Genomic DNA, 24,702 nt, shown 5'->3' with positions numbered 1-24,702 from the left:
TATCTTCCTTTCTAGCTCCTCTGAGCAATTCTCTGCGCGTTTCTTCTTCACAGCCTCGTCTGTGTGCTTCCTAGAGGCAGCATTTTCTCTCTGAGAGGGTTATTATGGGTTGTTTATTGGTGGGGTCTGAACAGGAAACAGGTGGTGCACACAAAACAGGATGACCCTAGGAGGCACAAAAGCGTGGGCAGGAACCAGGGCGTCCCCGAGGGGCGTGGAGGGCTACGGCTGGCAGCAGCCGGGCGCCGTGACTGCCCTTAGGCCCGGGGGACAGGGAGCGCTGAGCGGGAGCCGGGAAGGGAGAGCAAGAGGGAAGCCCTTCAGAGGGCCAGGCCCGTCGGGAGAGGCGACCCCCTGACTTCTCACCCCTCCCTCCTCTACTCTCCTGTCAGGCTCCCCCGTGGCCAGTCGTGGCCAGAAGACCGAGGGCAGGGAGCCTCTAGAGGGGTCCATGGGTCAGAAGCGTGCTTGAGCTTGACCTTCTCCAGGAAGGGATTTTCAGAAGCAGGCGTCTTGCACGTCGTGTTGTGCTCCGTCAGCGCAGGTGAAACCCCGGCTGACCGGGGAGACTGGGGGTCTCACTCGGCGCCTGCGTGGTCATCGCTTTGTCGGCGATTGCATTTTTCTGAGGCTGTTGTGAAAGATACACGTCTCTACCGCTTACTAAGGAGTGGGTGTGCCTGGAGGAAAATAGTTGGGGTAAATATTTCAGTCTGGAGGTTCAAATATTTCGAGAGTATTTCTTTGATCTGGAAACCGAGGTTTGGCTGTCGCCCCGCTTCTGTAACACGTGTGCCTCTTTGCCGAGCCTCCCGGGGCGTTAGTGTGGCGACTGCCGTTGTGGTTGGGGGGAAGCTGCCCACCCCGATGGAAACACAAAAGCATCTCTTGGCCCTTCCTGGAGAGGACGTCATGGGAGGGACAGTCACCCTCTAGGCCACCCGTGGACAGCCTCCCAGCCCGGCCGTGCTCTCGTGCCGGATGGAGGGAGCGCTGACGTCCTGGCCCCTCGCCTCGCTCCCAGCGCCCACGGCCGGGGCGGGCACAGACCCGCCAGCCAGCAGCCCCTCAGGGCAGGGGCGAAGCGCAGAGGCCTGGGGAAACGGGTCGGCCGGGGCACTGGGGCAGCCCCCAGCACTGGCCAGGCCCACTGGAGCCTGCAGGACGGCACAAAGCGAGTCGGTCAGTCCGTTCCAGTCCGACAGGCGGGGTGAAGTGCCAAGAAGGAGAGCAGAGTGGACGGAGGGGGCGGGAGAGCCGGCAGGGTGGTCTGGGCAGGGGCATCGGGTCCTTCCTTTCAGCTGACCCTTGGGGCTAAACGACACGCCTGTGCTGCTCTCCGTCACTGTGCAGCTTTGGACACGGTCACTCGGTGCTCCCGGGGAAAGTGAAGTTTTGGCCTGACCTTGCTGCCCGCCCCAAGCCCCCCGCTGACGAAAGGGACGAGCCTTTCCGTGTTGTCCTCTTTGTGTGTAGTGGAGCCGCAGAGAGCCTGTCCTCTGAACACGTGTGCAGGAGGCTGGAAAGAGGCTGGGATTAGAGTGACAGTGGGTGCATAGTTCTCTTGTAGAATCCACCTTCTGGAAACTAGCTGAGGGTTTATTTACCAGAACATGAGGCTAGCCCTGCAGGGAAGGGCTCTGCAGACACCAGAAATAACAAGGCAGAGCTGCAGGTGCCGACGCGGCAAGATCTCCAAGGATGTTGTTCACAGATTGAAGCAAAAAGGCACAGCGCAGTCCAGGTTGGAGGGTTTACACTGGTTGAAATTTTATTACAAACTTTTAGAAAGGTGGAAGAATAAAACAGAGAACTCTTACATGCCTTCCACCCCGGATCCCCCAGGGGTTGCCCCTTGGCTCCGTTTGCCTTCTCAGCCTCTGCCTCCTGCCGCCCCCCCACTTCCACCTGCTGGTTGTAACCGCCATGCCCGGCTGGTGCCCGGCTGGTGCCCGGCTGAATCAACTGCTGCTGTGAGCAATGTCAAGTGTTTTCTGTCATTCCTTCTACATTTACCTGTGGGCCTTCTAGAAGGAAGGATATGGCCTCATGAGTTTCTGAGCTATTGAATGGGCTATAATCTATCATTTTCATAATTTATTCTGAATCCGAAACTGTCTCAGAGTTGCCCACTATCTCAGATTGGGCTAAAAGGGCAGTGGTGTGGGAGCCAGCTGTGCGGCTCCCCCTTTGACACATGCCCGTCATCTCTGCTAGCACTTCCTTACTCTTGGGCACAAAAAGCTTATCTTGCACTTGCCCGGCACGAGCCCTGGGATCAGCCGTTTATCCTCAGGCCCCGGGTGCTCTTGTGCAGAATGGGATGCAGAAAACAAGAGGTGGGCCATAGGTATGCTCGTTGCTCTCGGGGTGTCTCTGCTCCCACTCTCTCCCTGGGCAGTGCTGAGAAATATGTGCATGTATGTGGGTGCATTCCTAGGTATGCCCGCTGTTCTTACGTTTTTATTTGCTTATTTAGTGAAAACAGTTGCCGGTACCATGGTGCTCCTTCTAGTTTCCCCCCTTCTGTGTTTGTAGTACCCTTTCTCTCAGGGAGGAATCTCATTCCCGCTCTCCTCCTCCTTCCAATCGCACCAGGGCCCTGCTCTGCCCCTGCTCCATCCTCGTCCCCCAGCCCCCCAGGCCCCTCGCTGGGCTGCCTTCCTCACGCAGCCCCAGCCTTGCCGAGCCGTGACCGCCGGGGCCCTGGCTCACTGCTGCCTCTAGCAGGGAAGGGTCCTTTGTGAAGGTTGGATAGAAGTGCTCTGCAAGAAGGAAGGAGAAAGGGAGGAGGAGTTTGCAAAATATTTGAGAAACTTTAAAGGAAATGAAAATGGATCGACACGTCCAAATACGTGGGGCCCAGCTAAATCAGCACTGAGAGGGAAAATAGCACCACCAAGTGCACACATGAGGAAAGGGGGCAGGTCATAGGTCACGGGTAGAAAGTACCATCAAGAACCCAGGGAAAAGAACAAAATACACCGAAGCAAGCAGAAGGAAGGATATGATACAGGTAAGACAGAAATCAGTGAAACTGAAAACAGAAAAACAGCAGAGAAAATCAACGAAACAAAGAGCTGGTCTTTGAAAAGAGCAATTAAATTGATGACCTTCTGGCAAGACTAACAGTGAAAAAGAGAGAAGACACAGACAACTAATGTCAGGAATGAAACTGGATACCACTAGAGAGTCAGCAGACCTCAAAAGGATAATCAGGGAACAGGACAAACAACTCTATACACACAAATTGGATAACTTTGATGAAATGGAAAAATTCCTTAAAAAACACAAACTGGGAGCAGATGTGGCTCAAGCGGTTGATCACCCGCCTCCCACACGGGAGGTCCCAGGTTAGGTTCCTGGTGCCTCCTAAACAAGACAAACTCACGAGTAGACAACACACGAAAATAACAAGCAGGCAACGAGCAAAAAATACTGAAAAGCATTGAATTATGTACTTAAAGCGTATGAATTATAAAGTTTGAACTATTTGTCAAAATTATTAAAGAAACCCAAAGCACCACAACATACCCAACATGAAATAGATCATTTGAATAGCCCTGTGCCTGAGACAGAAATGTAATTTGCAATTTCAGTGTTCCTAGAAGAAAAATCTCCAGGCTCAGATGGTTTCGCCTGAAAATTCTACCAAACATTTAAAGAATTGACAACCGTTCTCCACAGTCTTTTTTTTTAGATGAAATAGACTTTATTATGTTTTTTTTTAAAGACACATAGATCACACAAAGTGTTATGTTAAAATTATATAGGAAGTTCCCATACACACCACTCCCATGCCCCACAGCCCTCCCACATCGACACTTTCTTCCATCAGTGTGGTACATCCATTGCATTTGATGAGTACATTTTGGAGCACTGCTAACCAGCATGGATTATAGTTTATGTTGTAGTTTTCCACAGTCTTTTCTGGAAAATAGAAGAGGAGGGAACACTTACCAACCAAAACCACCCAGAGAATGTGGTGTCTTAAGACCTCGAGGATTTATTAGTCCTCTTGATCCTGTGCCGTGGCTGCTGGTTTTTCCGGCTGCGCCCCTCGGCTGGGGCCAGGGGCCAGGGGCCGCCTCACGCACCCCTCTGGACCCTTGGCCGTGGTGACAGGCCTCGTCCAGGCCTGCTGTCGTGGAGGAAGGCGTCTCAGCGGCTAGAGGGAAGCCCTGACCTACAGGGCTTTCCAAGCCTTCGCCTGGCCCCGTTTGCTAACGTCCCCTTGGCCCAGCAGGTGTGACAGCGGGAAGCTGCAGGTGTGACAGCGGGAAGCTTTTTGAGGCTGGCAGAAAGGATCCTGTCCTTAGAGCTAATCTTTCCCGTGCCCATGGGCCTGTTGTGGGCGGGAACTCTCCATGAATCACTTCTGTTAAGGGCCTCTGATTAGATTGTGGGACCCCAGTGGCCCTTAATCCTCTTACCCAAGGCCTCTATAAACGGTAGTAAAAGCAGCGGGCACAGAAAGAAGGCTGCAGCGACCGAGAGAAGGAACCCAGGAGCTCAGGATGGGAAGCTACATCGGAGCAGCCGGAGGCGGAAGCGGCGAGGCCGGAGGAGAAGCAGACCTCCGCGCGCCTGGCCGTGGGGGCGGACCTGGCAGGACCAAGCTTTCCCCTAAGGAGCGCCTCTTGCAGAAGCCGCCCCCGGCTGGAGCTAGGCTCCCCGTAGCGTGCAGCAGGGCAGCAGGCCAGTGGGCAAGGGCTCCTCTAGGAGGGCGGGGCTGCGCAGGGGCCGACGGTGCCAGGGCACGTCCGCGCAGCTCTTCTGGCAAACACTGCGGATAACCTATGGGAAGAAAGCTGAGATGCACGCCAGCTTCCGTGTTCTTTCTGGGCCCTTCTGTGTGCGTTACCTGTGCTTGAGTTGCTCCTGTGAAAGGAAAGAATGCAGCAGGCGGCACCGGGTGATGGGATTATGAACCATTTTATTTACTCTAAAACGTTCTGTTTTAAAAACCACTTGATTTAGGAGAAAGAAGCAAAACTTTTTAAAGTCATGCAATCGCAGGTAAGTTGGCAAAGCAACTTGACACCTTTGGATGAAAGAGCGGCGAGCAGGCTGGTTATTTTACCCCCTCTGCACCCGGTCATTAGCTCAGCCTCTCCCCCAGGCCCCCCAACAGGGTCGGCCGTGGTAGGGGGAGGGCCTGGGGCTGCTGGGAGAGCCCCCCACCCCCATTCCCGAGGCTGAGCCCTCAGCCTGGAGTAGGAATCAGTTTCCCAAACATTGAGCTCCTGCTTTAGCAGATGGTTTCTGGGGCCGGGAGTCGCTGTCCCTGTGTCTAGCCCAGGTGGACATTTGATAAACACGAGCGCCGGCGCGCCAGCAGCCCTTACTCCCGTGGGGTCGGGGGCTGACACCGTAACCGCTGCTCCGCGCCATCCGTGGCCTGCGACTGATCGTGAACGCCTCCCTTGACGCCGGGCGAGGCGGGTGATAGGAGCCGCCGGGGGGCTCTTCTGAGTGGCCGTTCTCTGCTGGCCAGCGAGCCCCGTGAGAGAGGTGAGCAGCTTGCCCCCTGCCCGCTGGCGCTGGGGCCGCCCGCAGGTGGCGACGGCGCGTGGAAAACGCCGTCGTCGTGGCACGCCCGCCCCAGCGGGCCGCAGCTGGTGGAGCTGGGAGATAAGTCACCTCGCTTCCTTTCCGAAACACGGGGCTGGTCAGAGTGGAAAGGCACCTGCTGTGGACTGTGGAAAACCCGGCGGCCCCAGCGGGCCTCGGTGCTCGCAGCCCAGGGATGGAAAGCCTTCGCAGGGCGCGGCGCCTGTTAATCTTGGGCCCCGTGGCGCTTGCTCACTGTCTGGCTCACTGGCCCGCCCACACTCCACCCGCCAGCTGTCTCGCCCCCTCGTCCTTCCCGCCTGCCCCGTCACTTCACTCCCCCTGCTTTGAAAGGAAGCACCCTCCCAGGCTCGCCCCTCCTCTCCCTGCACCTGCCTCCCCCACCCCAGTACCTGGGTGATGAGGGAGGGCGGGAAAACAGCCGGCGTTTATCAGCCAAGATCCTGCCCCGTGCCAGCCGCACCTGCGTCAGCCCTCCGTCGCCCTCGCAGCGCCAGGGACTGCTGCCATATGTTGTACAGACAAGGAAACTGAGGCACGGAGTGGGGCCCCCTGGGACCCAGGGCGGACCGAGATGTGGGGCCCCAGCTCGTGTGTCCCAGCTGATCTGGGGAAAACCAGGGCTCTCAGACTACAGAACGCTGTCCATGTGTCTGTCCCTCTTCCCCACCTTCTCCCCTGCCTGTTCTAGCTGCTTCCGTGCCACCCCCAGCAGTGCAGCCGCCACCCACGCAGATTCTGCACACCTGCCCCTGGAGAAGAGGAGGGCGGTGAGGGTGCCCAGTGGGGTGGTCGAGTGAAGAAAGGGGGGTCTGAGCGGGAAAGCCCTGCGGTCTTTGGGGGGCCCGGGACGTCTCCCTGCCCCCATCCAGGAGGCCGACTTGGACAGCGAAGAGCCTGTGAGGTCCCGGAGGGAGCAGGCCAGGGCTTTGCAAGAGAGTGCACATGCGTGTGCAAGTGTGCACAAGTGTGTGTGTGTGTGGAAGTGTGAGCGAGTGTGTGTGAAATTGATGTTTGAGTAGATGAGTGAGTGACCGACCCTGTTTGGGTGTGAGTGAATGTGTACAAGTGAGCACACGTGGGTGTGTACGAATGCCTAAGTGTGAGCTTGTACTTTTCTTACAAGCTCTTTCATCCTTTCAAAGGATGAACTCTAGCTTATAAATCCTCCTGCCTCGGGGATTTTCCCTTTCTGTCATCACCAGACGCTGTTTGTCCGTTTGTCCTCTCCCCTGGGACAGGACGGAACATTCAGGGCACTGGGGCGTGGGCCGTGCCCCCCAACCCCCCGCCTGCTGAGCTGCCGCAGCGTGGCCCGGCAGCTGCTTCCCACCCAGCTGCGGGGCAGCTGCAAGTGAGAGCTGTCATCCGTACGTCCCACCTGTGGGGAAGGATAAGCTTCTTGTTGGGGACCTGAGGGTCCCCCCAGCTTGTATGGTGGCCTTTTTGTCACCCGAGTCCCCGAGAGAAGGAACGTGCTGCCAGGGCTTCTCAAGAGCCTGTGAACTCCAGGCACCCCGAGGTGAGCCCCTCATTTGCAAGGGAGCCGAGACCCTGTGAGCAGATGTGTGCGAATTCCCCAGTTCCCAGGGAGCTTCTTGGGAAGCCCGGTGGGCCCCAGCGGCAGGCCCCTGGGGGACCCCAGCCCCCAGCTGAGCAGCTGACAGAACCAGGGGGCTTCGGTCTGGCTGAGGGCCCGGGGGGCTGGCGGTGCCCTGTCCACAGCAGGGTCCAACCGTGGAGCTCACGGGGCCCTGGAGGAGACGCCTCCTCACTCAGGCTCACGCCGGACACAGTGTGGGAAGGGAGCCCCCGCCTTCTTAGCCGTGCCCTTTCCGCTCTGTGCGTCGAGCATGTCCACGGGAAAGCATGCGCTCCTGTCGTGTCACGGGCCGCAGTTAGCAGGGAAACTTGGATTACCCGCCTCGCGTGAGGAATGGCAAGTTTTGTTGTTATTTTTTAAGCTCTAGGGTGACCGGCTGGTCTTGACTTTTGTTTAAGGAGATTTTTTTTGATGCTCCCATAATAAGACTCATTTAGCACTGTCCAGTGTCTTCTGGGATAACTGAGAACCCAGAAGCTGCAAGTGGCTGCGTGTCACAGCTTCTGCGGCCGAGCAGCAGGGTATCATTTGTGAGCTGCCTCTCTCTCCTTTTCCCTTTATAGGTGTAATAAAAAAGTTTTAAAATATATATACGGGACTTTGAAGAAAACAATCCAGGGACAACAACCAATTGCATGCTTTTTGCTTTTCTTCTCCCCACTTTCCCTAACAACTGTGGCGGCAGCAAGCTTTCCTGGATGCTTCCCTCGTGGCGGATGCTGCCCCCTGCCCTTCCCTTCCAGGAGCTCAGTTCAGCTGGTGAGGAATGTGCTAGTTTTGCCCCATTTCGCAGGCGGGCCCTGTCGTGCCGAGCAGTCGGGGGGGTTTCCAGGCAGGCCTGGGCCGTGAACCCGCGGCCTTCGGGACGTGCTGCGCGGCGGCCTCCATTGCCCGCAGGCCTGGCCGGCCTCCAGCCTCCACAGGTGGCAGGGACAGTGATAGTCCAGCCGCTGGCCAGGCGCCTGGCGCACAGCCTGGCTCAGGTGCCTCGTTTCTTTTTGTTCCCCAACCACCCGGGAGGTCAGAGCCCAGAACTTTCCACCTTCCAGGAGAAGATGCCGGGGCTTGGGGCCGCGCCGAGGCGCTCAAGGGCGTCTCCCCTGCGGGGTAAATGGGGGCAGCCTGGCCTTCGTGTGGCCCCCGGGGCCCGCTGGAAACCCTGCCCCGGGGAAGGTTTCCGATGCTTTCAAGGAAAAAGACTGTGAAAGGTCTGTTAGACTCCGGAGGGTTTATTGTTTTGGGGTCTGCTGCAGCCCCTTTCTTGTGTGGTGTGGTAAGAGAATCCCCCCACGCCTGATGAGGGGCGTCGGTACGTTGGCGCCCCAAGGTCACGGGGCTGAAGAGCACAGCAGGGGTGTTTGCTCCCAGAGCCCAGGGTCCCAGGAAAGTCTGCCTTTGGGCCCCAGGGCTACGCAGTCGCCGGCTAGGAGGAGGGCCTCTTCCCCGGGGGGGGGGGCAGCATCTCGGGCTGACGCTCACGTTCCGGCAAAGTCACGGCAGAGGCTGCCGGGAAGTGCGGCCTGACTCCCGGCGGGCCTGGGCGTGCGGCAGGTGCTTTCTCTTCCCGAGCCTGCCCACCGCACGGCTCCCCACAAATTCCAGGCCAGCTTTGGGGCGCGCACAGCCTTCCGGAGAGGGGCTGGCCCCTCCGCCGGGTCTGTGGCGTCTCGCCCACGTTCCCTGGCAGGCGGACCGTGCTGGGAAAGGCCGCCCGCCCGGCCCGAACCACACCGTGCTTGAGAAGCGACAGCACGCCGGATGCCGAGCGCCGCACCTTGACTCTTTCTGGAACGTTCCGCAAACCCAGTCATCTGTGAGTTCTTTGAAATGAAAGTTGGTTGATCGTTTCTGAGTGTGAATCCACGTATTTCCCAAGACTCGTCCCTGCCCGGTGTCCGGTTTCACCGGCCCCCTGCGCCGCCTGCGCCCAGCGGTTGAAATCGGACCCCCGTCAGCTCCCCGACGCGGAGTTGTCTGCTCAGGTTGAAAGGCTGCCGAAATGTGAGCGCTGCTTCAGAGCCACATGCTTTTGTGCACGCACAAAAAACTCCCCGTCGGCTGCTTTAGAGCATCCAAGCCGAGGCAGGAGGGAAGGATCTGTAATAGGGGGAAAGTATGTTGAAGGAAAATGGAAAAGGGCCAGACCCCAAGGGGCGGCTGGGATCGATTTCAGGAGAATCGGGGTCTGAATCTGAGGCTCTGCCGACGCGGTGCTTCCCAGCCCTGTTTCGGATGCACGGCCGCCCTGCAGACTTCTCACGGTGGCGGGATCGAGCATGGGTGGGTCTACCGTGCAGTGGCCCGTTGCCCCCTTCCCCCCGGGAGGTCAGCAGGTGCCAGCCAGGGTGGCTTGGAGGCACTGCCCCCGGCTTTGCATCCAGGCTCGGCCACCGACAGTCCCCTGGGGCGAGAGGCCTGGGGTGGGCGGCCTTCCTGCGCACGCGTGCACCGGCCTGCAGAGCTGGCGGTGGGGGAGAGCGGGGCATGGCGCTCCCTGGCTGGCACCCTTCTGGCTCAGGAGCTGGGCATGAGTCCTGGAGGGCCAGCCGCCCCCCTCACTCCCAGCTGTCCCAGCCTTTTGTGTAAATGTGTAGCAGACGTTAAAAATGCATGTGAAAAAGAGCGAGTTTGCTTTGTTCTTTGTCCCTCACCACCCCTGCCGTTTGTTGTTGGCCGCTGCGAGCAAAGCCACGGAGCAGCTCCATTGGCCAGCGCCGCGTCTCCAAGTCAGCGCACTGGGTGGGCAGCTGAAGGCGCTCTCTCTTTTTTTGCTCTTCTCCAAACCCGAGGCGGGCCCCGTGCTGAAAGGAGCCTGGCACGGTCTTGGGCTCCTGATTCTCCCTGCTCGTTCTCACTCGACTTCCCAAGACAAGGCCGACACACGGCGTCGCTTCAGCTGCGGGGCGATCACGCGCACGCCTCGCAGAGAGCTGCCCCTTACTGCGTTTTGTGGGTTTTATCCCATTTCAAAGACAGAAGTGGGGAAGGAGCTCCCCAAAAGGTACCCAGGGTGGGGAGGTGGGTTGGGTCTTCCTTCCGTGTTTAAGGAGGAGGCGTCCAGCACCCACCGCGCCTCCAGCTGCGCTGCTGTTCCCCCCCCGCCTCCCCTCAAGCCCCCCTCGCTCACCCCTCTCACCTGCCTTCCCCCCCTCACCTCTCCCCCTTACCTCTACCCCCTTGCCTTCTCCCCCCTCACCTCCTCCCCCTCGCCTCCTTCCCCCTTCTCTCCCCCCTCACCTCCTCTCCCCCTCACCTCCTCCCACCTCACTGCCTCCCCCCTCACCTCCTCCCACCTCACTGCCTCCCCCTCACCTCCTCCCACCTCACTGCCTCCCCCTCACCTCCTCCCCTCTCATCTGTCCTCTCCCCCCACCTCCTTCTCCCCTCGCCTCCCCCCCCGCCTCCTCCCCCCTTGCCTCTCCCCCGCCTCCTCCCCCTTCTCTCCCCCTCACCCACCTTTCCCCCTCACCTCCCCCCTCACCTCCTCCCCCCACCCCCTGCCATGTCTCTGCTTGCTGACAGTGTCCACAGTTGCCGTTTTAACTTGTGGGCACCACGTGCTCCTTATTTGGGGACAGCATGAGAAGGGGTGGCACCTCAGGCACCCTGACCGCGCGCTGCAGGGCGGGGACCAGGCCCTCGGTGTCGTGTGTGTCCCCAGCCTGCCCCTCGCCACGGGCCTCTTGCGCAGCTCTTCTTCCCTCTCTGAACACGGACTTGGGCTGCCAGGAGGGCGTCACGCTGTGCTCGCTGCTCCGACCGCGCGGGCCCAGCTCGGGCGGCGCCTCGGCAGTGGGCTGGCTCACGGCGGCAGGGCCGCTTGGTCCAGGCGGTGCTTGCGCTTTGGCCTCCGCCTCGCCGTGTTTGCTTGGGTCTGCGGCCTGGGTCGGGATGACCAGCAGCTTTTACGCCGTCTGTAGTTGCATAAACAGCAGCTAAAACTAACCAAGTGTAAATGCCGTTTACAGCTTTTCTCTCGCCATCCCCAAAAATGTAAATTATAACTTGTAGAGATAACTCTGGGGTGGCGGGCGGTTGTTCTCTCCCCACATGGCACCTAATACTTAAGCTTCACGTAAGGGGCATTTCATGTGTTTTCCAAAGCTGGCTGTTGTTATGGAGCAAGGGACACGTTTTCTTGTTTCAATGCTCATCGAACTGTTGCTTAACGGAAGGTGAACTCTCGAGCTTGTAGACATCATGATCTCGTCCTCTGACTTCAAAGAAAGTGAGACGCGGCTGCCATGGGCCGGGCGTCCAGCGGCCACCGGCTCCCTCCCACGGACTGACCCGAGAGCCGTCCCTGGAAATGTGTGCGCAACGCGCACCTGCGTTAGACTTGGCGAGGGCACGGCCAGGTCCCCCGGCGTTACGGCAGTGATCCTGGTTCTGTAGAGAAGCCGAGGTGCACAGCGGGCCTCGTGGGTCAGGCGGCCCATTGGGCACAGGGGCGCTCGGGGCTGAGCCCCTGGGACCAGCAGCTCCGCTTCCTGCCGGCACGCCCCGAGTTCCACGCTGACAAGTGCCTCTCAGCTGCTCCGGGGTTTCCTTTCTGACTTATTTCCCCGTTAAAAGCCATCAAAGACAATTTAGTTGAATTCTGTTATCACAGTGACCTATTTCCAGGGTTGTCCTAAAGCAGCATGAGAGGACGTGAGACGCTCACGCTGATCCGCAGGTGTCACGTGAGGCCTCGAGCCCATTGATGCTAAGGGTAAGGGGTGCAAGCAGCTGGCTGGAAGAGAAAAGCTGCTTTCCAGAGGGAGAGAGGGGCCAGTGCGCTTTTGGAGATGCTCGCGGCCTGGTGGGCAGGAAGGCGACTTGGGGGCAGGCCCGTGGGCTCCAGCGGGGGAGGGGGCAGCTGCAGCCTCCGCAGCTCACCCTGTGTCTGGAGCTGGGAGACCTGCAGGCTACGGGTTATAGGGTCGTGTAAATGGTGCAGAGTCAGCTCCACTCTCTTGGAGGTGTCGGTGGTCCCTGGTAGACGTGGCCTGGAGGTGAGTGACCAGGAGCTACAGATCGGGGAGGGCGCCCCAGGGTGGGGCTTCACTGCAGGCAGATGAGTCCACTGCCAGGTCTTCTCAACATGTTTCTGGGACCCGCATCGCAGAAGCAAGCAGGTTTCGCTCCAGGCCACTTATTCCAGAAGGTTCTCTCATACACAGCCTGGGCTAGGGTGCACACCGGGCTGGAAGGGCGAGGCCATGGCAGAGGCTCCCGCACGTGCCGCCGTATGTGAGACCCTTGGAGGGGCCGGGGCGGGGGGCAGCACGGAGGCAGGGGGGCCGGTGCAGGGCACTCGGGCGTGTCAAGGTGGGGCCAGCCCGGGGTCGTTCTGGAGCAGAGACCACAGGGGACTGTGGGGTCGACGGGCCCCTCCCGCCCTGAATGACAGGACCGCCCTGCGTGTGGGGTGCTTTGGGAACAGGGCCAGGTGGTGAGCAGGAGCCCGGCGAGCGGACGCCGGGCCTGCAGAAGCGGCAGGAGGCCGGGGACGCGGCGCTGCGGGGGGCCAGGGCGGGCTCGCTGACGCGGCCGTGCTTTCTCCCCCGGCAGCCCAACATCGGCCGCCTGGGCCTGCCCCACGGGCCATCGGGGGACAAGGTGGCCGTGGTGACCGTGGACGACTGTGACACGGCCGTGGCCGTGCGCTTCGGGAGCTACGTCGGGAACTACAGCTGCGCCGCGCAGGGGACGCAGAGCGGCTCCAAAAAGTGAGTGTCCCGGAGAGGGGCCGCGCCCACCCGCCCCTCGGCCGCCGCTGCACCCACCGCCCTGCCCGTGGGAGAAACGCGCACGCACACCAGCTTCCGGGCGTCCGCTCCCTGAGGCCCCAGCTGCTCAGATCCCTTCCCTGGCTGCGCTGCCTTCCCTCTGACCCAGCAGAACCTTCCAGAATAAGTTCCTTTAGAAATGTCTGCGGAGCAGGGCCAAGGCGGGCTGCGGAGTTTGGACGGCTCGCTGCCTGGGCACCGTCTCCAGCCGCGTCCTATCGCCATGGGATAGCCGGACCCTCTGACCCGACGTGCGGCCAGTAGCCCGCCCTCTGAGGCCGAAGCGGCCGCTGCCCCTTCCAGGTGCTGGCTGCTCGTTCTAACTCAGGAGGGAAGGCACGCGCTGATCTCAGGCTCTGCGGCCGTTCTTGCGTTCTCGTGACGCCCACCAGGAGAGCCAGGGCGAAGCTTCTCGGGCTGGCCGCTGGCCGTGCTTGGCCGGGATGTTTAACAGCCTTTCTGAAGAGCACGTCTTGGATGCACCTTAGCCAGGCTGAGCCCCTGACGTGGGCACGGCCGTCTCCCCTCACCCACCCGTGGGTAGGGTGGGAGCACGCCCACCTCGCTGGCGAGGAGCCCTGCCCGAGGCCAGAGCCCGAGGCTGCAGCTGCCCACGGTGGAGCCAGGGTACCGGCCTGGCACTGCCCTTCAAGTCCCCCCCTGGCCTGGAGCAGCTGCGGAGGGTTGTGTCCGTCTCTGCTCAGGGCCCACCCCTCCTGTTTGGAGTGGACTGGCCCTGGCCAGAGGTCAGGACTCAGGGCACAGTAGCCGGTTAGCCCATATCACCCAGTTTGTCAGGATGTGAGATGCAGGGCAAGGAAACCGAGGCACAGAGCCACATGAAGAGCCCGTGGTGGCCCCAGGAATAGCTGCTACCTTAGGCTGTCCTGTGATAGTCGCCCTGGCACCCGCCCCTCCTGTACCCAAGGTTCAAAGTCAAGTCTCTGCTGGCTGCCGAGGCCGGGTGGGCTCCCCTGGTGGCTCACATCCCAGGGCGCCTCTGCTTCCCAGGTCCCTGGACCTGACCGGCCCGCTTCTCCTGGGGGGCGTACCCAACCTGCCCGAGGACTTCCCCGTGCACAACCGGCAGTTCGTGGGCTGCATGCGGAACCTCTCCATCGACGGCCAGCGCTTGGACATGGCCGGCTTCATCGCCAACAATGGCACCCGCGCAGGTATGACGTGGCCGCGAGGGCCCCGCCATGGTGCCTCCTGGGAGCAGACCCCCGGTCCCTGCTGTTCCCACTGCCAGCCGGCGGCCCAGGCTGCAGGCCCAGCCCCGGGGCGTCTGGTCATCCCCAGATGTCCAGGCCAGCTGGCCGGACGGCCCAGGGGCCCAGTGTCCCCGAGCGCAGCCCTTGACGCCAAACTGCCCCTGCTTCTGCTGTGCCACCAGAGGGCTCCGGCCCGACCCGCCTCCTCCCTGGCCGGGCCTGTGGCCCGTTAACCCTTTTGGCTTCGTGTCCAGACTGGCGTGGGTGCCAGGAGGATCGCTAGCGGTTCCTGAGCGCACGGTGCCTCTCCCGAGACCACGCCCTGCTCTTGTTTCCAGGCTGTGCCGCGCAGAGGAACTTCTGTGCCGGCATCTCGTGCCAGAACGGGGGCACCTGTGTCAACAAGTGGAACACGTATCTCTGCAAGTGCCCGCTGCAGTTTGGCGGGAAGAACTGCGAGCAAGGTGAGTGCTGCATCGCCGGGGCCCCACGTAGCAGACTTCGTGGGTGCCACGCCGGGCCAGCAGCTCCTGGTGGCTCGTGTGCCCCCTGCGTCTCCAAGCCATTGTCAGCAGGGCCATCAGCTGGGCACGGGCTGGGGTGCAGCCTGGGAGCCCCCGTGGGGTCAGCACCCCAGGGTGCCGCAGAGCGAAATTGGAGCCAGGGCGGACGAGGGGGCCTGATGCACCAGAGGCAGCATCTCGGCTAAGTGAGGCCATGCAAGGCTGGAGCCATGCACGGGGGCACGTGGCTGGACCGGCCGATGGCGGCTCCCCCCTCCCCACCGATGCCTCTGGCCTGAATGCCCAAGGCCTCCCCCCTCGCCATGCGCCCCCTCCCCACCCAGAGGGCGGCCTCCAGTTGGTAGTTGGCTGACTGGGCCGCGATGTGAGAGGAGGGGGCGTCCGTGGCCTGGACTTGCCCTGGCTCCCGTGCATTTATTGCCACCGGCGGCTTTTAAGATTCAGTTCATTGCTTTGTGAACTTGCACTGTGGCTTACCGTGGCCAGGGCCAAAAGGCACAGAAGGCGATGGTGCAGCCCATCTGCCAAACCTCATCTTAAGATATTTGCAAAATAGATCACAGATTCAGGTGTGGCTCCATGAGCAAGTAAATATGCCGATAGAGGGGTGGCTATTGGTTTCGATGAGTATGTGAACCTCGTATCAGATGATGCGGAAGAGACTCATTCTAAAACAAAGTCAAGAAAACAACTGGGTCAGATCGTGCCAGAAGGAGATAATATTACTCTGCTACAAAGTGTTTCCAACTAGAAATGGAGTGACAAGTTGTTGAGAAGTCAATTCCTTTTTTTAGGTGTCAGTTGTTGGAAGTATAGTTCTAAAACAATTGTTCAAATTGTTTTTGATTACCCTTATATTATTACCATACCACAATAAATGCTGTGGGGTTGTTTTTATTAAAAAAAGATTCAATTCATTTTGAAGCAATGGGAGAGCAAATTGGTTTCCCCATTTTTCTGTAGCTTTGGCACTCTTTCACCATAAGGTAAACTAAGCAGAGGTGCCTGGGGGCCAGTTAGGAGTGGGTGTGCCCACTCGCCAAACCAGGGCAGGTAGCAAGTTAAAGGCACTGATGAGACTGGACGCGTTGGAACGTGGAGCGGCACCTGCTCCCAGGACCCCAGGTGCAGGGCCGTGGACCCAGGTGGAGACGCTCTCCCCAGAGCCCAGGCTGGTGGGTTGCGCTCCCCGCGTGGTGCCAGTGGAGGTCTGCGAAGCTGTTTACAAGGTCCCGGGTTTCGCGCCCCAGCTCCCCGAGCGCCCGCCGCCTCCCCGTAGCTGAAAGGCTCTCAGGGGCCCGCCTGGCTCGGGGAGGCGCCTGAGGGCCCCTGTCCTGTCCGCAGCCATGCCACACCCCCAGCGCTTCAGCGGGGAGAGCATCGTGTCCTGGAGCGACCTGGCCATCACCATCTCCGTGCCCTGGTACCTGGGGCTGATGTTCCGGACCCGGCAGGAAGGCGGCGTGCTGGTGGAGGCGGCCGCGGGCGCAGGCTGCAAGCTGCACCTGGAGGTGAGCAGCACCACGTCCCCGGGGCCGGACCCTGCCCTCCCCGCTGCCCTCCCCCTCCCCGCACGGGCCGGGGGCTGCCGTGATGCCAGCGCAGCAAAGGAACCGTGAGCGTGATTTCCCCAGAGGCGGGTCCGCTGCTTGTTCACGCGGGGGCGCGGCAGGGCCTGCTCTCCCTGCACTTCCTCTCCTCTGAGGCCGGAGCAGGTGGAGCGCGTGCCCAGGGGTCCATGCCGCGGCGGAGCCCAGCAGCCGCGTGGCTGAGCACGGCAGCTCTCGCTCTGTCCCACCGTGGACTGGCCTCTGTCCAGCTCGGTGGACGGCGTTCTGGGTCTAAGGGAGGCACTTCCAGGAAAACAGCCTGCGTCCCTTAGAGCTGGCGAGCCCCAGCTGTGCCGCTGGCCGGCAGCTCTTGCCAGGCGCTCAGTGACTAGCTCCCTAAAAGCCCCTCTGCATCCCCGCAGCGTTGTGCTGTCCTTTTTTTAAAAATTAATTTATTGAAGTATATCACTCATACATAAATATACATAAACAATAAGTGTAAATAATAGCGTGAACTTACAAACATCTAGGACTCTCATAACTCACCTTATCACCGATAACTTGCATTGTTAAACATTTTTAACCAATGATTGAAGAGCATTGTCAAAATATTACTAACCAAAGCATTTTCCCCCAACCAACCCTATTATCTTTATATCATTCATATATGAACATGCATAAACAATTAAGTGTATAGTAAAGTTGTGAACTTACAAAGCAAACATGCAGCATCGTACAGGGTCCCATACATCAGCCCTCCACCTACACCTTGCACTGTATGAGATGTTTGTTACAAACTATGAAAAATATTGTCAAAATCTTACCACTAATCATAGTCCTTATCATCTAGCTGGTGTGTTTTACCCCCAACCCATCCTATTATTATTTTTTAAATACACTTTTTTATGACAGAAGTTTAAACTTATAAAACAATCATGCACATGTGCAGAATTCCCAAACAACACCCCTCCGTCAACACACCACACTGTGGTGGAACATTTGCTACAGACAAGATAATATCATCTGATTGTTACCATGTCCTTAATGTACATTTGAATCACATTTTCCATCCTGCCTCATTATCAACACAGTACAGCTTTCAAATAGATGCAAGAATATTACATCAGTACTGCTAACCCCAGTCCATCGGCCACTCCAGCTGTATTTTTCCCATGCTTCTCCACATTCATTGTGCTGTCTTTTAATCTTTTTCCATCTTTACTGATTTGCTTATTTAAAACATTGGATAAGCAACAGTTCCTCGAAACTTTTTTTTTTGGACAGGGGTGTTTATTTCTGAATTGTGGTAAAATCTGTATAACATAAAAGTAATCTTAACCACCTTAAGTGGATAATTCTTTGATATTAAATACATTAGCAAAACTCAGACTCATTTGGCAGTAATCCCCCCATTCTCCTCTCCCCACCACTGGTCATCACTCTGCTTTCATTCTCTCTGAATTTGCTTATTCTCAGTATTGCATGTAAGGGAAATCATACGGTATCTGTCCTTTGTGTCTGGCTTCACTCAGCATGAAGTCTTCAAGGGTCACCATGCTGTCACGTATATCAGGCCTTGGCTCTCTTCACGGCTGGATGGTATTCCCTTGAATGGCTGGGCCTCGTTGCGTTTCTCCCCCATCTGCCGATGGACACCTGGCTGCACCCACCCCTCCACTGCTGTGAATAATGCCCTGATGGACACTGCGATGCAAACATCTGCCCGAGTCCCTGCCCCCCGTGTTCTGGGGATCCACCTGGTAGTGGAATTGCCAAGCTTTGCGGTAATTCTATGTTTAGTTTTCTGAGGAGCCACCAAACTGTCTCCCACAGCAGCTGTACCATTTTATATTCCCACCGACAATGAGTGAGTGTTCCTTTTTTTCCCATCCTCCCCGATGCTGCTGTTTTCTCTTGGTTTTTTTTTTTTTTTTCATAGCCACCCTGGTGGGTGTGAAATGGTATCTCGTTGTTTTAATTTGCATTTCTCTAATGGCTAGTGATCTGGATCATGTTTTCATATACTTACTGGCCCTTTGGATATCTTCTTTGGGGGAAATGTCTGTTCATATCCTTGTCTTATGTTTTCATTGGGTTGCTTGTCTTCTTCTTGTTGCATTATAGGAGTTCTTTGTATTTCTGAGTATTAAACCCTTATCAGATATATGGTTTCCAACTTTTATCTCCCATTCTGAAGGCTATCTTTTCACTTTCTCAATAATGACCTTTGATACACAAAACTATTTTAATGAAGTCCATTTTATCTATTTTCCCCCTGTTGCTTGTGCCTTTGGTGTAAAATCTAAAAATCCATTAACTGCTACAAGATCCTGAACGTATTTTCCTATGTTTTCTTATAAGAGTTTTACAGTGTTATCTCTTAAATGGATCCATTTTTGAATGAGTGTTTGTAGATAGCGGGAGGTAGGAGTTCACATTCATTCTTTTGCATGTGGATTTCCAGTTGTCCCCAAAGCATTTGCTGAAGAGACTGTGTTTTCCCCTTTGGGTGGACTTGGCACCCTTGTCGAAATCACCTGGCCATAGAGTGTGGATTTAACTCTGGACTCTTGATTCTATTCTATTGGTCTATAGGACTGTCCTTACACCAGTACCACACTGTTTAAATCACTGCAGCTTTGTAGTCAGTTTTGAAGTCAGGAAGTGTGAGTCCTCCAACTTGGTTCTTCTTCTAGATTGTTTTGGCTCCATGCATGTCTATATAAATTTAGGATTATCTTTTCCACTTCTGCAAAAAAAGGCTGTTGAAATTTTGATAAGGATTGTATTGAATTTGTAGATCACTTTTAGGTAGTTTTGGCATCTTAGTATTAAGTCTTTGAATCCATGAATGTCTTTCCATTTATTTGGGTCTTCTTTAATTTCTTTCAGCAATTTATGGTTTCCAGTGTACAAGTCTTTCACCTCTTTGGTTAAATTTTACTTTGGTAAAATTTTCTTTTAGATGCTATTGTTCATGGGATTGTTTTCTTGATGTCCTTTTCAGATTGTTCATAATTGGTATATAGAAACCCAACTGCCTTCTGTATATATTTACTGTGAATCCTGCAACTTTGCTCAACTCATTTATTAGTTTTACTAGCTTTCTTATGGATTCTTTGTTGTTTCCTATATATAGGATAATGCCATTTGCAAATCGAGATAATTCAACTTCTTTCTTTCTCTTGCCTTATTGCTCTGACTAGAACTTCCAGTATAATTTGAAATTCCACTGGTCGAATTCCAATGAGTATGGTATTTGCTATGGGTTTTTCATAAAGCCCTTTATTATGTTGAAAATGTTCCCTTCTTTTTCTGGTTTTCTGAATGTTTTTGTCATGAAAGAATGTTGGATTTTGTCAAATGCCTTTTCTGCGTCAATTGAGATGCTCCTATGGTTTTCCTCCCCTTCATTTTTGTTAATATGTTTTATCACATTCTTTGGTTTTCTTATGTTGAACCATCCTTGTATTCCTGAAATAAACCCACTTGGTCATGGTGTATAATCCTTTTATTATACTGTTGGATCTGGTTTGCCAGTATTTTGTTGAGGATTTTTTCATTTATATTCATAAGGAATATTGGTCCATACTTTTCTTGTGCTGTCTTTATCTGACTTTGCTATCAGGGCAATGTTGGCCTTATAGAATGAGTTAGGAAGTAATCACTCCTCTTTTTTGGAAGAGTTTGAGAAGGACTGGTGTTATCTTTTTTAAATGTTTGGTAGAATTCAGCCATGAAGCTATCTGTTCCTGGACTTTTCTTTTTTGGGACGTTTTTGATTATTGATTCCATCTCTACTATAGGTCTGTTGAGATTTTCTATTTCTTCTTGTATCATATTAAGTAATTTGTATCTGTCTAGGAATTTGTCCATTTTGTCTAGATTTTCTAATTTGTTGGCATGCAGTGCCCTCTTATAATCCTTTTTACTTCTGTAGGGTTGGCAGTAGTGTCCCCATTTCTATGCCTGATTCAAGCATGTAGGTGTATGTGCCTGTGTGTGCACTCTGCGTGTGTGCTCACAGATGCACGTGAAAGTGTACACGCCTGTCTCTGTCTTGGTCATGCGTGTTTGTGCCTGTGTTTTTCCTGGGTGTACGTGTGTCTGTAAGCATGTGTGTGTGCCTCTGTGAGTACACGTCTGTGTGTGTGTGATGGGATTTGGATGCACGTGGTGGTCTCTGGGAGGAGCCGGACTGTTCCCACGGGTCATTCATTACCTCGGCCAGAGGGAGGCTGGCGCTGGCTTGCTGGCCCCTCCCCCTTCTTCCTCCCCTCCCTCCCCTCCCCTTCCCTTAACATTCCTTCCCCCTCCTTCCCTTCCCCGCTCTCTTCCCCCTCCTCCTTCCTCCCTCTCCTTCCCTCCCCCTCCTTCCCTCCCCCTCCCTCTTCCCCCTCTCTCCCTTCCCCCCTCCCTTAACATTCCTTCCCCCTCCTTCCCTTCCCCCTCCTTCCCTTCCCCCTCCTTCCCTTCCCCCTCCTTCCCTTCCCTTCTCTCTCTCCACCCCCTCCTCCTTCCTCCCTCTCCTCCCCTCCCCCTCCTCCCCCTGCTCCCCCCCAGCGCGGGCAGCAGCCACACTTGCAGGCCGCCTCCTCTTGCCTTTGGGCCCAGCCACACCTGAACACCACCTACCTCAGGTGTAACAGCTCCCTCAGCCAGGAAGTCCCTCCTGGAGCTGGCTGGAGTCCCCTCTGCTGTGAACTCCCTGGCCTCATGGAGCTGGGCGCCGTTTTCTTTCCCTCGCCTGGGCCCTGTGCGTCTTGTTCTGCGCACGGTGGAGAAGCCTCAGTTTCAAGGCATGCCCGCGAGGTGCCTCCAGAACCTTCTGCTCTAGACCCTCGCTTCACACCGGGGAAACCACGGCCTGAGGCCTGTGGGCCTTCCCGCAGCTGCAGGCCGAGTGGGGCCGGGCCCCTTGGGCGCCAGGCTCCCTCGTGCCCGGCTTCCAGCCATGTCTTTGGGTCTCCCCAGCCGGTCCGTCTGTGTCTGGGCAAAGGGGGAAGGTCAGGCCCCGAGCACGCCAGGGGCTGGCAGACCACAGACTCCCCACGGGACAAGGGCCAGGGGCCTTGACCAGCCCTCCTGGGCTCCCAGTCCCCCTAGGAAGCCCTCCCCTGCCCTCCCCTGCCCCCCTCTGCCCCACTTGCCCCGTCACCCCTCAGGAAGCTTCCTAGCACAGGCTCGTTCTAGTGTGACCGGAGGTGCAGCATGTGTCTGGGGGGTGATCAGGGCTGTCCTCAGTTCCCCCCATTAACTCGCAATTTCCTGCGTTTTCCAGGCAGTCACAGAGCCAGCTCTGCACCAAAACTTGGCAAACACCATCCCACCCGGGGACGCTATGTTTCTTTGTGGTTGTTCCACTGTTGGAGCAAATTGAGTTGGCTGTTTTGGGTTCAGGTGATGAACTGCAGCTTGCAGGCTGTCCTTGGGCAGTGCGGTCTCTGTAGGAAAAATGCAGCTTTCCGGGGGAGGAGCTCTGAGAGCCCGAAACTCCCACGTGGCCTGAGGCATTTCGGTACAGGTCACGCATCCCGAGATTAAGGATTTTTGCCAGCTCCTCCCTGGAGAAAGCCAGGTGGCTTTCTCCAGACCCTCAAAGGTCACCCACAGGAGCGCCCCAGGGAAGTTTCAACATCCGGCCAGCCAGGCTTTGCAAGAATGTGCCGGGGATTTCCATGAGGCTTGGTCAGCACGCTGGCCCCCTGCAGCCCCCTGAGCCCCAGCGGGGCGCCGGCCTGGGTGTTCCTGAAAGGTTCCCCCATGGCAGGCCGAGCAAGGCTGAGCGTCATCCTGCAGCCGGGACAATTTGGGTAATTGCTCTCGGGTGCCCTAAACCTGCCCACATTGTCAGGCAGGATAGCCTTGCTACTGTCGAATGCCTCCGAGGAATCCCAGAGCCGACGTGGCTGCCACTGGGCCAGGGCTTGTGCCACAGAGCTTTTATTTGTTGACATAAGATCATTTTTATTGTCCATCTCTTGGCTTTAGAGTTTTGTTAGCAAGGGCGGTGAAAGGGAAATGAATGAGTTGACTTATACTTTGTTTCAGAAACAGAATGTTTCTTAAAACATTCTCTTTTTAAGTTGACTGTCATTTAAGACTAAAAATCAAAATACATGGTTAGTTACATTATCTTTATAAATTAGTGGAAGATATTTTGCATTTTCTGTCATGATTTCTTCTTTGACTAGTGGGGTATTTAGAAATAATTTCTGATTTTCCGAACGTGGCATTTTCTAGTAGATGATATTATTTTTAGCATAATTGCACGTCAGTGAATGTGCTCTGTATGATTTCAGAACTTTGAAATGTGTTGACTTGCTTTCCAGCTCAGCCTTTAATCAGTTTTGTTCCGTATGACTTTGAAAAGAGAGTGTGCTCTGCAGTTGTTGGATATCGTGTTCTATATACTTCCAAGTTTTGTTAATTGTGGTGTTGAAATCTTTGCTGTAATCGCTAATTTTTTTGTCTTGATTGTCTCCTCAGTACTAAGAGAAGTGAGTTTAAATCCCCGGCCTTCATCTACGACTCCTTTTAATTCTCTCGATTTTTGTTTTATAGATTTTGAGCCGATATTGTTAGATCATAGAAATTTAGAATTGGTTTTATCTTCCTGGAGAATTTACTATTGTCATGAAATGCCTCTTTATCTCACTATTGATTTTTGCCCCAAAGTTTACTTTGCCTGGTATTAATATAGCTACACCAACTTTCTTTTTGTCATTTTTACATGATCTTTTTCTATCTTTTTATTTACAGTGTTTCTGAATCCTTATATTTTATGTGTCTCCTTTAGGCAGTGCATTAACAGTTTCTTTTAGTTAAGTCTGAGCATTTTTGTCTTTTAATTGAAGTTATCTTTAAACATGAGTGTCGTAGGTTAGTTATAATGCTGTGTTCTCGCTTAAACAGGGTGACTGGAATCTCATGAAGTAGAATATTTACCTCCAGAAATAAGACCGTTGTGGTCCCCTGAATGTTTCCTTCAAAGTCCCAAGGTCGTGGTAAAGCCTGTCTGAGGATTCTGTTATCTGGATTCCCTATGGTTTTCTTTCCATTATTTATTGTTTCTCTTGGTTTTCAATCATATGGTCTTGTCTCCTCCTCTACTTGGTTATTTTTGATTGAGTGCTGGACATTGTATTGAAAAACTGGAGAGAATTTGAAACTTGTTGGGTGGTATCATTATACTCCAGAGAACAGAATAGTGTTTGTTTCTGGCAAGCCGCTAGGGGAACTAGCTCTCCCAAACCATTTTAATCCAGCGATGGACTGAGCACATTCAGAGGTGGGTTTGTGTTCCTGCAAAGGCTAGTCTGTTTCTTTTTTACTCATAGTGTGTAGCGCTTCAGAGTCTCATCCCAACGAAGAGTTTGAAGATGATACTGAACTCCAGTTTGTATCCCGCTGGTTCCATGAGCCTAGAAAGCTTTGCTCAGATTTTCACCCTCAGCCTCGTCTTCTAGAAGTAGCTGATGACCGTAGGATAAGCAGGCTCACCTCCGTGGATAGCCTTCTTCTCTAGCACGTGGCCCTGTAGCTCTGCAGTGATGTCTTTAAACAGATGGTCTTAAATATTTCATCTCATTTTTCTAGTATTCCCAGGAGGAGAGTTGTTCCAGAATTATCCAGGTTTTATTAGGGGAGGCAAGATCTTAGCATTGCTCCTGAGTGTTATCTTAAACATGAGCATTTTAGGCCAGTTACAGTGCTGATTTCTGGTTTATCTTACATGTCTTTAAACACACCGGCTAGAATCTTGTCTATAAAGTATAATATTTACATCCAGAAATACAAACCTAGTCGTCATCTGTTTGCGGTTCCCAATCTTTAAACTTGTTCTTGATCCTTGTCTTACTTGACATCTGTCAAATATCTGACACTTTTTCACCATAGAAAGGAGCATCCGATTCTGAGGAGTGAAACGGCAACAAGGAATCAAAACTCCGCTTCGTTGTTAAGTCTGTTTCTGACCCAAGTCGCTTTGCGTGGCTTCCCTGTTCGCGCCTTCGGTGTTACCTTCACTGCGCCCTTGCGTTGATCAGTAGGCAGTGCCCTCCCTTTCCTGCAGATCCTGAATAGTTACGTCCAGTTTGAGGTGTCCCACGGCCGGGACGTGGCCTCCATGACGCTATCCAGGTCACGTGTAACCGACGGAGAGTGGCACCACCTGCTGATAGAACTGAAGAGCGCCAAAGAGGGCAAGGACATCAAGTACCTGGCGGTCATGACCTTGGACTACGGGATGGACCAGGTGAGCGGTCACCTGCACTGTCTCGGGAACAGATCTCTTTCCAGGCCCCTGTGGTCTTTGGCCTTGTGTTCCACCGTACGTCGGCCCACCTGCGTCTGACCTCCCCTCTGGGGTCTGGACCTGGCCCCCCCATCTGTTCTCCATCACACCGGGCTCGTTGCATTTTTGCCTGCAGCAGCGGTTTCACCGAGCCATGACTGTGTGCT

The 24,702-nt window shown here is 55.3% G+C and overlaps 1 protein-coding gene across 5 annotated transcripts in view; it reads left to right on the top strand.

Annotated features, from left to right (window-relative positions):
- The window catches only part of CELSR1 (cadherin EGF LAG seven-pass G-type receptor 1), a 147,803-nt gene that overhangs the window by 88,758 nt on the left and 34,343 nt on the right, over positions 1 to 24,702 (top strand). For all 5 annotated transcript variants that reach the window (XM_058308946.1, XM_058308945.1, XM_058308943.1 and 2 more), the window contains 5 exons: positions 12,734 to 12,891; positions 13,963 to 14,126; positions 14,504 to 14,629; positions 16,034 to 16,200; positions 24,314 to 24,496. In XM_058308946.1, the coding sequence (XP_058164929.1) occupies positions 12,734 to 12,891; positions 13,963 to 14,126; positions 14,504 to 14,629; positions 16,034 to 16,200; positions 24,314 to 24,496 (798 nt within the window). The remainder of the gene's footprint in view (positions 1 to 12,733; positions 12,892 to 13,962; positions 14,127 to 14,503; positions 14,630 to 16,033; positions 16,201 to 24,313; positions 24,497 to 24,702) is intronic.

This window comes from Dasypus novemcinctus, chromosome 12 (genome assembly GCF_030445035.2).
Source record: "Dasypus novemcinctus isolate mDasNov1 chromosome 12, mDasNov1.1.hap2, whole genome shotgun sequence".
Classification (NCBI taxonomy): Eukaryota; Metazoa; Chordata; class Mammalia; order Cingulata; family Dasypodidae; genus Dasypus; species Dasypus novemcinctus.
The sequence above is the reverse complement of the archived record's forward strand: the minus strand, read 5'-3'. Positions and strand labels throughout refer to the sequence as shown.